Raw genomic sequence first — 13060 nt, 5'->3', positions numbered from 1 at the left:
AGTAAGACTAGCCCTAGGTATCAGGCCTCCATGCTCGGATAAACATTGTTATTATAGATCTTGTGTCCCAGACGTCCATAAGTGGGTTTTGAGATTCTTGAGTCAAGCAATTATCAAAGCAATGGAAGTTAAAGTAATTAAGAGGATAGTTTGGCGCAAAAGGTCTTCCTCTGATGTTAAAGATTGGCACAATATTTGTAACGTGTTAAGATTCTTGCCTTGTGTTCAACTGCTGTGGTTTAGTCAGTGCTAAGGTGGACTATCCGGCGGTGCCCGGGTCTACCTGCGCCCCCTAGTTCTGCCTCTGTTGGTCTCCCTCCTTTACTCTTCCCCCCTTTTTCCTCTTTCCCCTTCTCCTCTCCTCTTTCACTCCCTTCCCTGCTCCCTCCCCCCCCCCCCGCGGCTCTCACAATATCAGTAGCCTATAACACTATCAAACATTTCACACACACATTTCAACAACACACTCCCCAAAGTCTAAGGTAAAACGCAAAATCTTTTTGAGATTTGAAGAACTTAAACTCTGTGCCTTCAGCCGAACAAGTCTATGTGGGTGGGGACGAGGACAGGTTGACTAGTCTAACAGTTACCAGGGAGGATGTTCTTAAACAAATAGTTAAACTCAAACCAAACAAATCCCCAGGGCCGGATGAAGTGTTTGCCAGGGTGCTTAAAGAATGCAAAGAGGAGCTTTGTGACCCACTGTCAACCATATTTAATAAATCAATAGAGTCAGGCAGAGTGCCAGAGTCATGGAAGGTTGCTAATGTGGTACCAATTTTTAAGAAAGGAGATAGATCACTTGCGTCAAACTATCGGCCAATTAGCCTAACGTCTATTGTGGGAAAGTTACTTGAATCAATAATTGCAAATACAATTCGTCTCCATCTTGAAAAACATAAATTAATAAATGATTCACAACATGGTTTTACAAATGGCCGTTCATGTTTAACAAATTTGCTAACTTTTTATTCCAGCATAGTTGAGGCAGTTGATAGTGGTAAGGATTGTGATGTTGTGTACCTTGACTTTAGCAAAGCTTTTGATACAGTGCCACATGAAAGACTGATTAAAAAGATAGTCTCATGGTATTGGGGGTGCTATATTAAGCTGGATTAGGGCATGGCTATTCCAAAGAAAACAGAGTTAGCATAAATGGAGTCAAGTCAGAGTGGGAAAATGTTGTTAGTGGAGTGCCTCAGGGCTCTGTCCTGGGACCTCTGTTGTTTATAATATATATAAATGATTTAGATTCAGGTTTGAGTAGCAACATTTGCAAATTTGCCGATGATACAAAAATCGGTAGGGAAATTAATTCAGAGGACTCACTATCTCTTCAAGTTGATCTAAATAGGGTTTTAGAATGGTCAAAAGATTGGCAGATGCAGTTTAATGCTGATAAATGTAAAGTTTTGAGGCTAGGTAATGATGATAGTTACAAGATACGAGCTAGATGGTGTTGAGATTGCGAAGTCGGATTACGAAAGGTATCTGAGAGTTATGATTAGTAAGAATTTAAAACAAAAGGATCAATGCATAAATGTTCGTAATAAGGCAAATAGGACACTGGGATTTATTAATCGCAGCGTTAGTAACAAGACACCTGGTGTGGTTCTTAAGCTATATCTTGCTCTGGTTAGGCCCCATTTAGATTATGCAGTTCAGTTTTGGTCGCCGTATTATAGAATTGATATAAATTCACTTGAACGTGTCCAGCGTAGGATGACTAAGTTAATTCCCCAAATTAGAAATCTTTCATATGAAGAAAGATTAACAAAGCTTAAGTTGCATTCACTGGAAAGGCGAAGAGTTAGGGGTGACATGATAGAGGTTTACAAGTAAGAACATAAGAACAAAGGTAACTGCAGAAGGCCTATTGGCCCATTCGAGGCAGCTCCTATTCTATAACCACCCAATCCCACTCATATACTTGTCCAACCCGCGCTTGAAACAATCGAGGGACCCCACCTCCACCACGTTACGCGGCAATTGGTTCCACAAATCAACAACCCTGTTACTGAACCAGTATTTACCCAAGTCTTTCCTAAATCTAAACTTATCCAATTTATACCCATTATTTCGTGTTCTGTCCTGTGTTGATACTTTTAATACCCTATTAATATCCCCCTTGTTATGTCCATTCACCCACTTGTAAACCTCTATCATGTCGCCCCTAACTCTTCGCCTTTCCAGTGAATGCAACTTAAGCTTTGTTAATCTTTCTTCATATGAAAGATTTCTAATTTGGGGAATTAACTTAGTCATCCTACGCTGGACACGTTCAAGTGAATTTATATCCATTCTATAATATGGCGACCAAAACTGAACTGCATAATCTAAATGGGGCCTAACTAGAGCAAGATATAGCTTGAGAACCACACCAGGTGTCTTGTTACTAACGCTGCGATTAATAAATCCAAGTGTCCGATTTGCCTTATTACGAACATTTATGCATTGATCCTTTTGTTTTAAATTCTTACTAATCATAACTCCCAGATCCCTTTCGCAATCCGACTTCGCAATCACAACACCATCTAGCTCGTATCTTGTAACTCTATCATCATTACCTAACCTCAGAACTTTACATTTATCAGCATTAAACTGCATCTGCCAATCCTTTGACCATTTCAAAACCCTATCTAGATCAACTTGAAGTGATAGTGAGTCCTCCTCCGAATTAATTTCCCTACCGATTTTCGTATCATCGGCAAATTTGCAAATGTTGCTACTCAAACCTGAATCTAAATCATTTATATATATTATAAACAACAGAGGTCCCAGGACAGAGCCTTGAGGCACTCCGCTTACAACATTTAAGAACATAAGAACATAAGAACAAAGGTAACTGCAGAAGGCCTATTGGCCCATACGAGGCAGCTCCTATTCTATAACCACCCAATCCCACTCATATACTTGTCCAACCCGTGCTTGAAACAATCGAGGGACCCCACCTCCACAATGTTACGCGGCAATTGGTTCCACAAATCAACAACCCTGTTACTGAACCAGTATTTACCCAAGTCTTTCCTAAATCTAAACTTATCCAATTTATATCCATTGTTTCGTGTTCTGTCCTGTGTTGATACTTTTAATACCCTATTAATATCCCCCCGGTTATGTCCATTCATCCACTTGTAAACCTCTATCATGTCACCCCTAACTCTTCGCCTTTTTCCCACTCTGACTTGATTCCATTTATACTAACTCTCTGTTTCCTTTGGTATAGCCATGCCCTAATCCAGCTTAATATAGCACCCCCAATACCATGAGACTCTATCTTTTTAATCAGTCTTTCATGTGGCACTGTATCAAAAGCTTTGCTAAAGTCAAGGTATACAACATCGCAATCCTTACCACTATCAACTGCCTCAACAATGCTAGAATAAAAAGATAACAAATTTGTTAAACATGAACGGCCATTTATAAAACCATGTTGAGACTCAATTATTAATTTATGTTTTTCAAGATGAAGACGAATTTTATTTGCTATTATAGATTCGAGTAACTTTCCCACAATAGACGTTAGGCTAATTGGTCGATAGTTAGACGCAAGTGATCTATCTCCTTTCTTAAAAACTGGTATCACATTAGCAACTTTCCAAAACTCTGGCACTCTGCCTGACTCTATTGATTTATTAAATATGGTTGACAGTGGGTCACAAAGCTCTTCTTTGCATTCTTTAAGCACCCTGGCAAACACTTCATCCGGCCCTGGGGATTTGTTTGGTTTGAGTTTTACTATTTGTTTAAGAACATCCTCCCTGGTAACTGCTAAACTCGTCAACCTGTCCTCGTCCCCACCCACATAGACTTGTTCGGCTGAAGGCATATTGTTAAGTTCCTCTTTAGTAAATACAGATACAAAATATTTATTAAAAATACTACTCATCTCTTCATCACTATCTGTTATTTGACCTGTATCAGTTTTTAATGGACCTATCCTTTCCCTAGTCTTAGTACGATATAACTGAAAAAACCCTTTAGGATTTGTCTTTGCTTGCCCTGCTATGCGAACTTCATAGTTTCTTTTTGCTTTCCTTATCTCTTTTTTAACATTTCTAACCAGTTGTACGAATTCCTGTTCTAAAGTGACCTCCCCATTTTTAATCCTTTTGTACCAAGCTCTCTTTTTACCTATAACAGTGGATGAATGGACATAACAAAGGGGATATTAATAGGGTATTAAAAGTATCAACTCAAGACAGAACACGAAACAATGGGTATAAATTGGATAAGTTTAGATTTAGGAAAGACTTGGATAAATACTGGTTCAGTAACAGGGTTGTTGATTTGTGGAACCAATTGCCGCGTAACGTGGTGGAGGTGGGGTCCCTCGATTGTTTCAAGCGCGGGTTGGACATGTATATGAGTGGGATTGGGTGGTTATAGATAGGAGCTGCCTCGTATGGGCCAATAGGCCTTCTGCAGTTGCCTTTGTTCTTATGTTCTTATGCAAGTACTTACGAACCTGCCAGGGGCCAGATTCACGAAGCAGTTACGCAAGTACTTACGAACCTGCTAAGGGTCAGATTCACGAAGCAGTTACGCAAGTACTTACGAACCTGCCAGGGGCCAGATTCACGAAGCAGTTACGCAAGTACTTACGAACCTGCCATGGGCCAGATTCACGAAGCAGTTACGCAAGCACTTACGAACGTGTACATCTTTCCTCAATCTTTGACGGCTTTGGTTACATTTATTAAACAGTTTACAAGCAGAAAAACTTGCCAATCAAGTGTTGTTATTGTTATAAACAGCCTCCTGGTGCTTCCGAGCTCATTAACTGTTTAATAATTGTAAACAAAGCCGCCAAAGATTTAGAAAACATAGACAGGTTCGTAAGTGCTTGCGTAACTGCTTCGTGAACCCGTCCCCTGTACCTCAGTTCAATTACATTTATTGAGACAATAAAATACATCTGTCACAAGGATAGAGAACCTTAGGCTATGTCTACCCTCGTCTGTACCTCAAGGCACAGTCCTTGCAACAGTGCTCTTTCTCATTCTTATATCAGCTATAGACAAAAATACTAATCGCAGTTTAGTGTCATCCTTTGATGGTGACGTAAATAGACATGAAAATTACTTCTGTTGAAGACACTGACAAATTACAAGCTTATGCAGACGAGGAGTCACAATAACGGGACTGAAAGATGTTAACTAAACCACACGCTAGAAAGTGAAGGGACGACGACGTTTCGGTCCGTCGATTGTGAGAATTGTGAGTCGATTGTGATTGTGAGTCGGTCCGTCGGTGAGTCGATTGTGAGAATTCTCACAATCGACTTGAGAATGGTCCAGGACGGACCGAAACGTCGTCGTCCCTTCACTTTCTAGTGTGTGAGTCGGTCCGTCGGTCCGTCGATTGTGAGAATTGTGAGTCGATTGTGAGAATTCTCACAATCGACTTGAGAATGGTCCAGGACGGACCGAAACGTCGTCGTCCCTTCACTTTCTAGTGTGTGGTCTGGTCAACTTACAAGCTGATATCAACAAAGTCTTCGGTTGAGCAACGGAAAATAACGTGATGTTTAACAGTGTTAAGTTCCAGGTATTAAGAAGTTAAACGAAATACAGGGTAGAAGAGACGATCAGATCTTACAGTAGGTAAACAGCATGTCAAGGATTTAGGAATAATGATGTCTGACGACCTAACGTTTAAGGAGCATAACCAAGCAAATATCGCGACAGCCAGAAAAATGATCGGATGGATTACGAGAATTTTCAAATCCAGGGATCCCATCACAATGGTTGTACTCTTCAAGTCACTTGTGTTGTCCCGTCTTGAGTACTGCTCAGTACTCACTTCCCCCTTCAGAGCAGGAGAGATTGCTGAAATAGAGGGAATACAGAGAACATATACGGCACGCATAGACGCGATAAAACACCTAAATTATTGGGATCGTCTCAAAGCTCTCCAAATGTACTCACTAGAAAGGAGACGAGAGAGATACCAAATAATATATACATGGAAGATACTGGAGGGCCAGGTCCCTAATGTACACAGTAGAATAACAACATACTGGAGCGAAAGGTACGGAAGGAAATGCAGAATAGAACCAGTGAAGATTAGAGGTGCCATAGGCACAATCAGAGAACACCGAACATCAGAGGTCCAGTGAAGAGTAGAGGTGCCATAGGCACAGAGAACGCTGAACATCAGAGGTCCAGTGAAGAGTAGAGGTGCCATAGGCACAATCAGAGAACACTGAACATCAGAGGTCCAGTGAAGAGTAGAGGTGCCATAGGCACAGAGAACGCTGAACATCAGAGGTCCACAGCTGTTCAACACCCTCCCAGCAAGCATACAAATCATAAATTAATATTGCCGGAACAAAAGTGAACTTCTACAAGTATTGACAATTCTCTCCAAGGAGTGCCGGACCAACCAGGCTGTGGTGTATATGTGGCCCTACGGGGCGCTCCAAGCAACAGCCTGGTGGACCAAGTTTCATAAGTTAAGCCTGGCCCTAGGCCGGACTTTGGGCAGTAGAAGAACTCCGTGAACCCACTCTACGTAAAATCCAGGTAACGAACCCTCGTTCATTGATTTACCATCAACAGTCTACAGTAAGAAAATATTATCAGGCACTTTCCATACATTTTCTAGGATTTTCATGCGATATGAAAATCCTAGATTAATCCATGGTTATAAATATGAGCTGCTTGGAATGGGCCAATGGGCCTTCTGCAGTTACCTTTTTTTTTTTTTTTTTTTTTTTTTTTTTTGAGATATATACAAGAGTTGTTACATTCTTGTACAGCCACTAGTACGCGTAGCGTTTCGGGCAAGTCCTTAATCCTATGGTCCCTGGAATACGATCCCCTGCCGCGAAGAATCGTTTTTTCATCCAAGTACACATTTTACTGTTGCGTTAAACAGAGGCTACAGTTAAGGAATTGCGCCCAGTAAATCCTCCCCGGCCAGGATACGAACCCATGACATAGCGCTCGCGGAACGCCAGGCGAGTGTCTTACCACTACACCACGGAGACTTAAACTTTGGACCTTCGGACCTTTGTTCTTATGTACTTATATTAATGAGGTCTTCCAATGGGTCATAGGAACATGATGTTCAGTTAAGATGTGATCTTCCAGCTCCGGCACTAAGAGGGAGAAAAACGGAAATTTTAAAACGAAGACTACATACAGAACAGTCAACCCGCACTACTTCTTGATGGCGGGGGCAGTTTGCTTGAAGGGTTCATATCCTCCCCATATGTTGACCAGACCACACACTACAAGGTGAAGGGTCGACGACGTTTCGCTCCGTCCTGGACCATTCTCAAGTCGATTGTCCTGAGAATCGCCTTGAGAATGGTCCAGGACGGACCGAAACGTCGTCGTTTTCTTCACCTTCTAGTGTGTATCTTCCCCATAACTCCACAAAACCATACTATTCAAAAACAAAAGGCAATGTAAAGGACCTGGGTGTACTCATGTCGGAAGACCTTACCTTTAAAGAACACAATAAAGTAGCCGTCACAACTGCAAGAAAAATGACAGGTTGGATAACAAGAACTTTTCACACTAGAGATGGTATACCGATGATGATACTCTTCAAAACGCTTGTGCTCTCTAGAGTGGAGTACTGCTGCACAATGACAGCACCTTTCAAAGCTGGAGAAATTGCTGACCTGGAGAGCGTGCAGAGATCCTTTACTGCTAGAATCCACTCAGTAAAACATCTAAATTACTGGGACCGACTAAAGAGCCTAAATCTGTACTCCCTTGAGCGCAGGCGGGAGAGATACATAATAATTTACACGTGGAAAATATTAGAGGGGCTGGTCCCAAACCTGCACACAGAAATAACATCATACAAATAACACCATAACACCACCAGGCAGTGGAAACAGGAGGCCAGACACAGGATACAGAATGGGAGATGAAGTCCTTCGTCAAACGGACAGAGAGAAAGATCTAGGAGTTGATATCACACCAAACCTGTCTCCTGACAACCTGTCCTCTTAAAAAGAACGTCGCTTTTGGCCGTTTGCCCGTATGGCCGAATATGGACGTAATTTGAAAATGAAAAAAAAATTGAAAATAAATTTGGGATTTTTTTTTCAACAAGGGTAAGTTAAGGGTCCTCTGATAGGTTAGGTGGGCAGGAAATTCTCATAAAGTTTCAAAACGTTATGAAAAACGTTAATTGAAAGTTCCTCTTCTAAGCTGTCCGAGGAGGGCCGGACGACTCAAACAGAAAACGGAACAGAACGTCACTTTTGTGAGTCATTTCATTTCAAATTACGTCCAAATTTGGCCATAGCGCGCATACCAGCCAAAAGTGACGTTATTTTTAAGAGGACGGGTTGCTCCTGAAGCCCACATAAAAAGAATAGCATGTGTGGCATATGCGAGGCTGGCTAACATCAGAACAGCCTTCAGGAACCTGTGTAAGGAATCATTCAGAATCTTGTACACCACATATGTAAGACCAATCCTGGAGTATGCGGCCCCAGCATGGAGTCCGTACCTTGTCAAGCACAAGACGAAGCTGGAAAAAGTCCAAAGGTATGCCACTAGACTAGTCCCAGAACTAAGAGGCATGAGTTACTTAGAGAACTAAGAGGTAAGGCTGTGTGAAATGCACCTCACGACATTGGAAGACAGAAGAGTAAGGGGAGACATGATCACTACCTATAAAATTCTCAGGAATTGACAGGGTTGATAAAGATACTGTTTAACACTGGTGGTACGGGAACAAGGGGACACAGGTGGAAAGTGAGTACCCACATGAGCCACAGGGACGTTAGGAGGAACTTTTTCAGTGTCAGAGTAGTTAACGGATGGAATGCATTAGGCAGTGATGTGGTGGAGGCTGACTCCATACACAGTTTCAAGTGTAGATATGATAGAGCCCAGTAGGCTCAGGAACCTGTACACCGCTTGATTGACAGTTGAGAGGCGGGACCAAAGATTCAGAGCTCAACCCCCGCAAGCACAACTAGGTGAGTACATGAGACCAGAAGGCATGGCAGGATGTGCAGAATACCCCCGTTGAAGAGCAGAGGTGCAATAGGTACTCCGAGAGATCTATCAACATCAGAGGCGACAACAAGCGAGAAGGGCTATTTAATAAATTCAATTTTAATAATAAGAGGATGGACTGGGAGAAAATAAACAGGGAACTTACAAACATTCAATGGGAAAATGTTCTAAGGAATAAAAATCCGACACAAGGAATAGAAAAAACTGACTTCTGAAGCATATGAAGTCTGTCTGAAACGTGTTCCTTTGAGGAAAGCCAGAAAGAGGTCCAGTGTAGAAAGGGAACGCAGACGACATTACAAAAGGAGGAAGAAATTAACGAAAATGCTTAAGCAGACACGACTCGCCATACAAAGAAGAAAATAATTTAAACAGGGAGATTGAAGCATTCCTGTCAGACTGAAGAAAGACAACTAGAACAGAAAGCAATTCAAGAAATAAAGAAAAACCCAAAATATTTCTTCACATATGCTAAATCAAAAGCGAAAACCACTGCCAGTATTGGACCTATTCGTATTAGTGAAGGTTCATACACTGAGGATGACAAAGAAATTAGTGAAATCCTAAAAAAGCAGTATGAGGACATGTTTAGCACTCCGATACTCAGCATGAAAGTGGAAGATTCTGGCAATTTCTTTATGAATGATACTCAAACCCCTGTAAATATAACTGATATCAACACGAGCGTGGCAGATTTTGAAAGAGAAATTAACAATATGCCCATGCTCTCGGCCCCGGGTCCAGACTCATGGAATTCAATATTTATACAGACATGCAAAGTGCCAGTAGCACAGGCACTCAGTATAGTGTGGAGGAAGAGCTTAGACACGGGGAAGATACCAGATGCACTTAAAGTAGCAGACATTGCCCCTCTACACAAGGGAGGGAGCAAAGCATTGGCAAAGAATTATAGACCAGTTGCACTAACATCGCACATCATAAAAGTATTTGAGAGAGTGATCAGGAGTCCGGTCACTAGATTCATGGAGACCAATGACCTCCACAACCCAGGCCAACATGGTTTTAGAGCGGGAAGATCATGCCTCTCACAGCTACTTGACCACTATGACAAAATCACTGAGGCATTAAAAGAAAAACAGAATACAGATGTAGTATACGCGGATTTCGCAAAGGCATTAAATTAATGTGACCATGGAGTGATAGCACACAAAATGAGGTCAGTAGGAATAACTGGTAAAGCAGGACGTTGGATACTCAGTTTTCTGTCGAACAGAACACAGAGAGTAACGGTCAACCATATAAAATCGAGTCCAAGCGCAGTTAAAAGCTCTGTACCTCAGGGTACAGTCCTTGCACCAATGTTTTTCTTTATTCTCATATCAGATATAGACTCAAATACAAGTCACAGCTTCGTATCATCCTTTGCAGATAACACAAAAATCAGCATGAAAATTACATCTGATGAAGATATTGAAAAACTACAAGCAGATATTAATAAAGTTTTCGACTGGGCAGCAGAAAATAACATGATGTTTAACAGCGATAAATTCCAGGTACTCAGGTACGGTAAAAATGAGGACCTTAAACATAATACAGAGTACAAAACACAATCAAATGTACCCATAGTAGGAAAGCAACATGTAAAGGATTTGGGAATAATAATGTCTGACGACCTAACGTTTAAGGAGCATAACCAAGCAAATATTGCGACAGTCAGAACAATGATCGGATGGATTACGAGAACTTTCAAATCCAGGGATCCCATCACAATGGTTGTACTCTACAAATCACTTGTGTTGTACCGTCTTGAGTACTGCTCAGTACTCACTTCCCCCTTCAGAGCAGGAGAGATTGCTGAAATAGAGGGAATACAGAGAACATATACGGCACGCATAGACGAGATAAAACACCTAAATTATTGGGATCGTCTCAAAGCTCTCCAAATGTACTCACTAGAAAGAAGACGAGAGAGATACCAAATAATATACACGTGGAGGGCCAGGTCCCAAATCTACACAGTAAAATAACAACGTACTGGAGTGAACGATATGGAAGAAAATGCAGAATAGAACCAGTGAAGAGCAGAGGTGCCATAGGCACAATCAGAGAACACTGTATAAACATCAGAGGTCCAGTGAAGAGCAGAGGTGCCATAGGCACAATCAGAGAACACTGTATAAACATCAGAGGTCCAGTGAAGAGTAGAGGTGCCATAGGCACAATCAGAGAGCACTGTATAAACATCAGAGGTCCGCGGTTGTTCAACATCCTCCCAGCGAGCATAAGAAATATTGCCGGAACAACCGTGGACATCTTCAAGAGAAAACTAGATAGTTTCCTCCAAGGAGTGCCGGACCAACCGGGTTGTGGTGGGTATGTGGGCCGCCGCAAGCAACAGCCTGGTGGACCAAACTCTCACAAGTCAAGCCTGGCCTCGGGCCGGGCTTGGGCAGTAGAACAACTCCCAGAACCCCATCAACCAGGTATCAACATCAGAGGCCCGAGACTGTTCAACACGCTTCCACTACACATAAGGGACATAACTGGCCGACCCCTCACAGTGTTCAAGAGAGAACTATCAACATCAGAGGCCCGAGACTGTTCAACACGCTTCCACTACACATAAGGGACATAACTGGCCGACCCCTCACAGTGTTCAAGAGAGAACTATCAACATCAGAGGCCCGAGACTGTTCAACACGCTTCCACTACACATAAGGGGCATAACTGGCCGACCCCTCACAGTGTTCAAGAGAGAACTATCAACATCAGAGGCCCGAGACTGTTCAACACGCTTCCACTACACATAAGGGACATAACTGGCCGACCCCTCACAGTGTTCAAGAGAGAACTATCAACATCAGAGGCCCGTGACTGTTCAACACGCTTCCACTACACATAAGGGACATAACTGGCCGACCCCTCACAGTGTTCAAGAGAGAACTATCAACATCAGAGGCCCGAGACTGTTCAACACGCTTCCACTACACATAAGGGACATAACTGGCCGACCCCTCACAGTGTTCAAGAGAGAACTATCAACATCAGAGGCCCGAGACTGTTCAACACGCTTCCACTACACATAAGGGGCATAACTGGCCGACCCCTCACAGTGTTCAAGAGAGAACTATCAACATCAGAGGCCCGAGACTGTTCAACACGCTTCCACTACACATAAGGGACATAACTGGCCGACCCCTCACAGTGTTCAAGAGAGAACTATCAACATCAGAGGCCCGAGACTGTTCAACACGCTTCCACTACACATAAGGGACATAACTGGCCGACCCCTCACAGTGTTCAAGAGAGAACTATCAACATCAGAGGCCCGAGACTGTTCAACACGCTTCCACTACACATAAGGGACATAACTGGCCGACCCCTCACAGTGTTCAAGAGAGAACTATCAACATCAGAGGCCCGAGACTGTTCAACACGCTTCCACTACACATAAGGGACATAACTGGCCGACCCCTCACAGTGTTCAAGAGAGAACTATCAACATCAGAGGCCCGAGACTGTTCAACACGCTTCCACTACACATAAGGGACATAACTGGCCGACCCCTCACTGTGTTCAAGAGAGAACTATCAACATCAGAGGCCCGAGACTGTTCAACACGCTTCCACTACACATAAGGGACATAACTGGCCGACCCCTCACAGTGTTCAAGAGAGAACTATCAACAACAGAGGCCCGAGACTGTTCAACACGCTTCCACTACACATAAGGGACATAACTGGCCGACCCCTCACAGTGTTCAAGAGAGAACTATCAACAACAGAGGCCCGAGACTGTTCAACACGCTTCCACTACACATAAGGGACATAACTGGCCGACCCCTCACAGTGTTCAAGAGAGAACTATCAACATCAGAGGCCCGAGACTGTTCAACACGCTTCCACTACACATAAGGGACATAACTGGCCGACCCCTCACAGTGTTCAAGAGAGAACTATCAACATCAGAGGCCCGAGACTGTTCAACACGCTTCCACTACACATAAGGGGCATAACTGGCCGACCCCTCACAGTGTTCAAGAGAGAACTATCAACATCAGAGGCCCGAGACTGTTCAACACGCTTCCACTACACATAAGGGACATA

The 13060-nt window shown here is 42.9% G+C and overlaps 2 protein-coding genes across 8 annotated transcripts in view; one reads left to right on the top strand and one right to left on the bottom strand.

Annotated features, from left to right (window-relative positions):
- Positions 1 to 7378, bottom strand: part of LOC123770583 (rab11 family-interacting protein 3-like) — a 9277-nt gene extending 1899 nt beyond the window's left edge. Inside the window, exon 1 of the mRNA XM_069301581.1 lies at positions 7356 to 7378. Coding sequence (XP_069157682.1) covers positions 7356 to 7378 — 23 coding nt within the window. The remainder of the gene's footprint in view (positions 1 to 7355) is intronic.
- The window catches only part of LOC123770459 (activating transcription factor 7-interacting protein 1), a 206428-nt gene that overhangs the window by 55815 nt on the left and 137553 nt on the right, over positions 1 to 13060 (top strand). The window lies entirely within an intron of this gene.

Source organism: Procambarus clarkii, chromosome 46 (genome assembly GCF_040958095.1).
Source record: "Procambarus clarkii isolate CNS0578487 chromosome 46, FALCON_Pclarkii_2.0, whole genome shotgun sequence".
Classification (NCBI taxonomy): Eukaryota; Metazoa; Arthropoda; class Malacostraca; order Decapoda; family Cambaridae; genus Procambarus; species Procambarus clarkii.
Note: the sequence above shows the minus strand (reverse complement) of the source record. Positions and strands in the feature narration are given on the sequence as shown.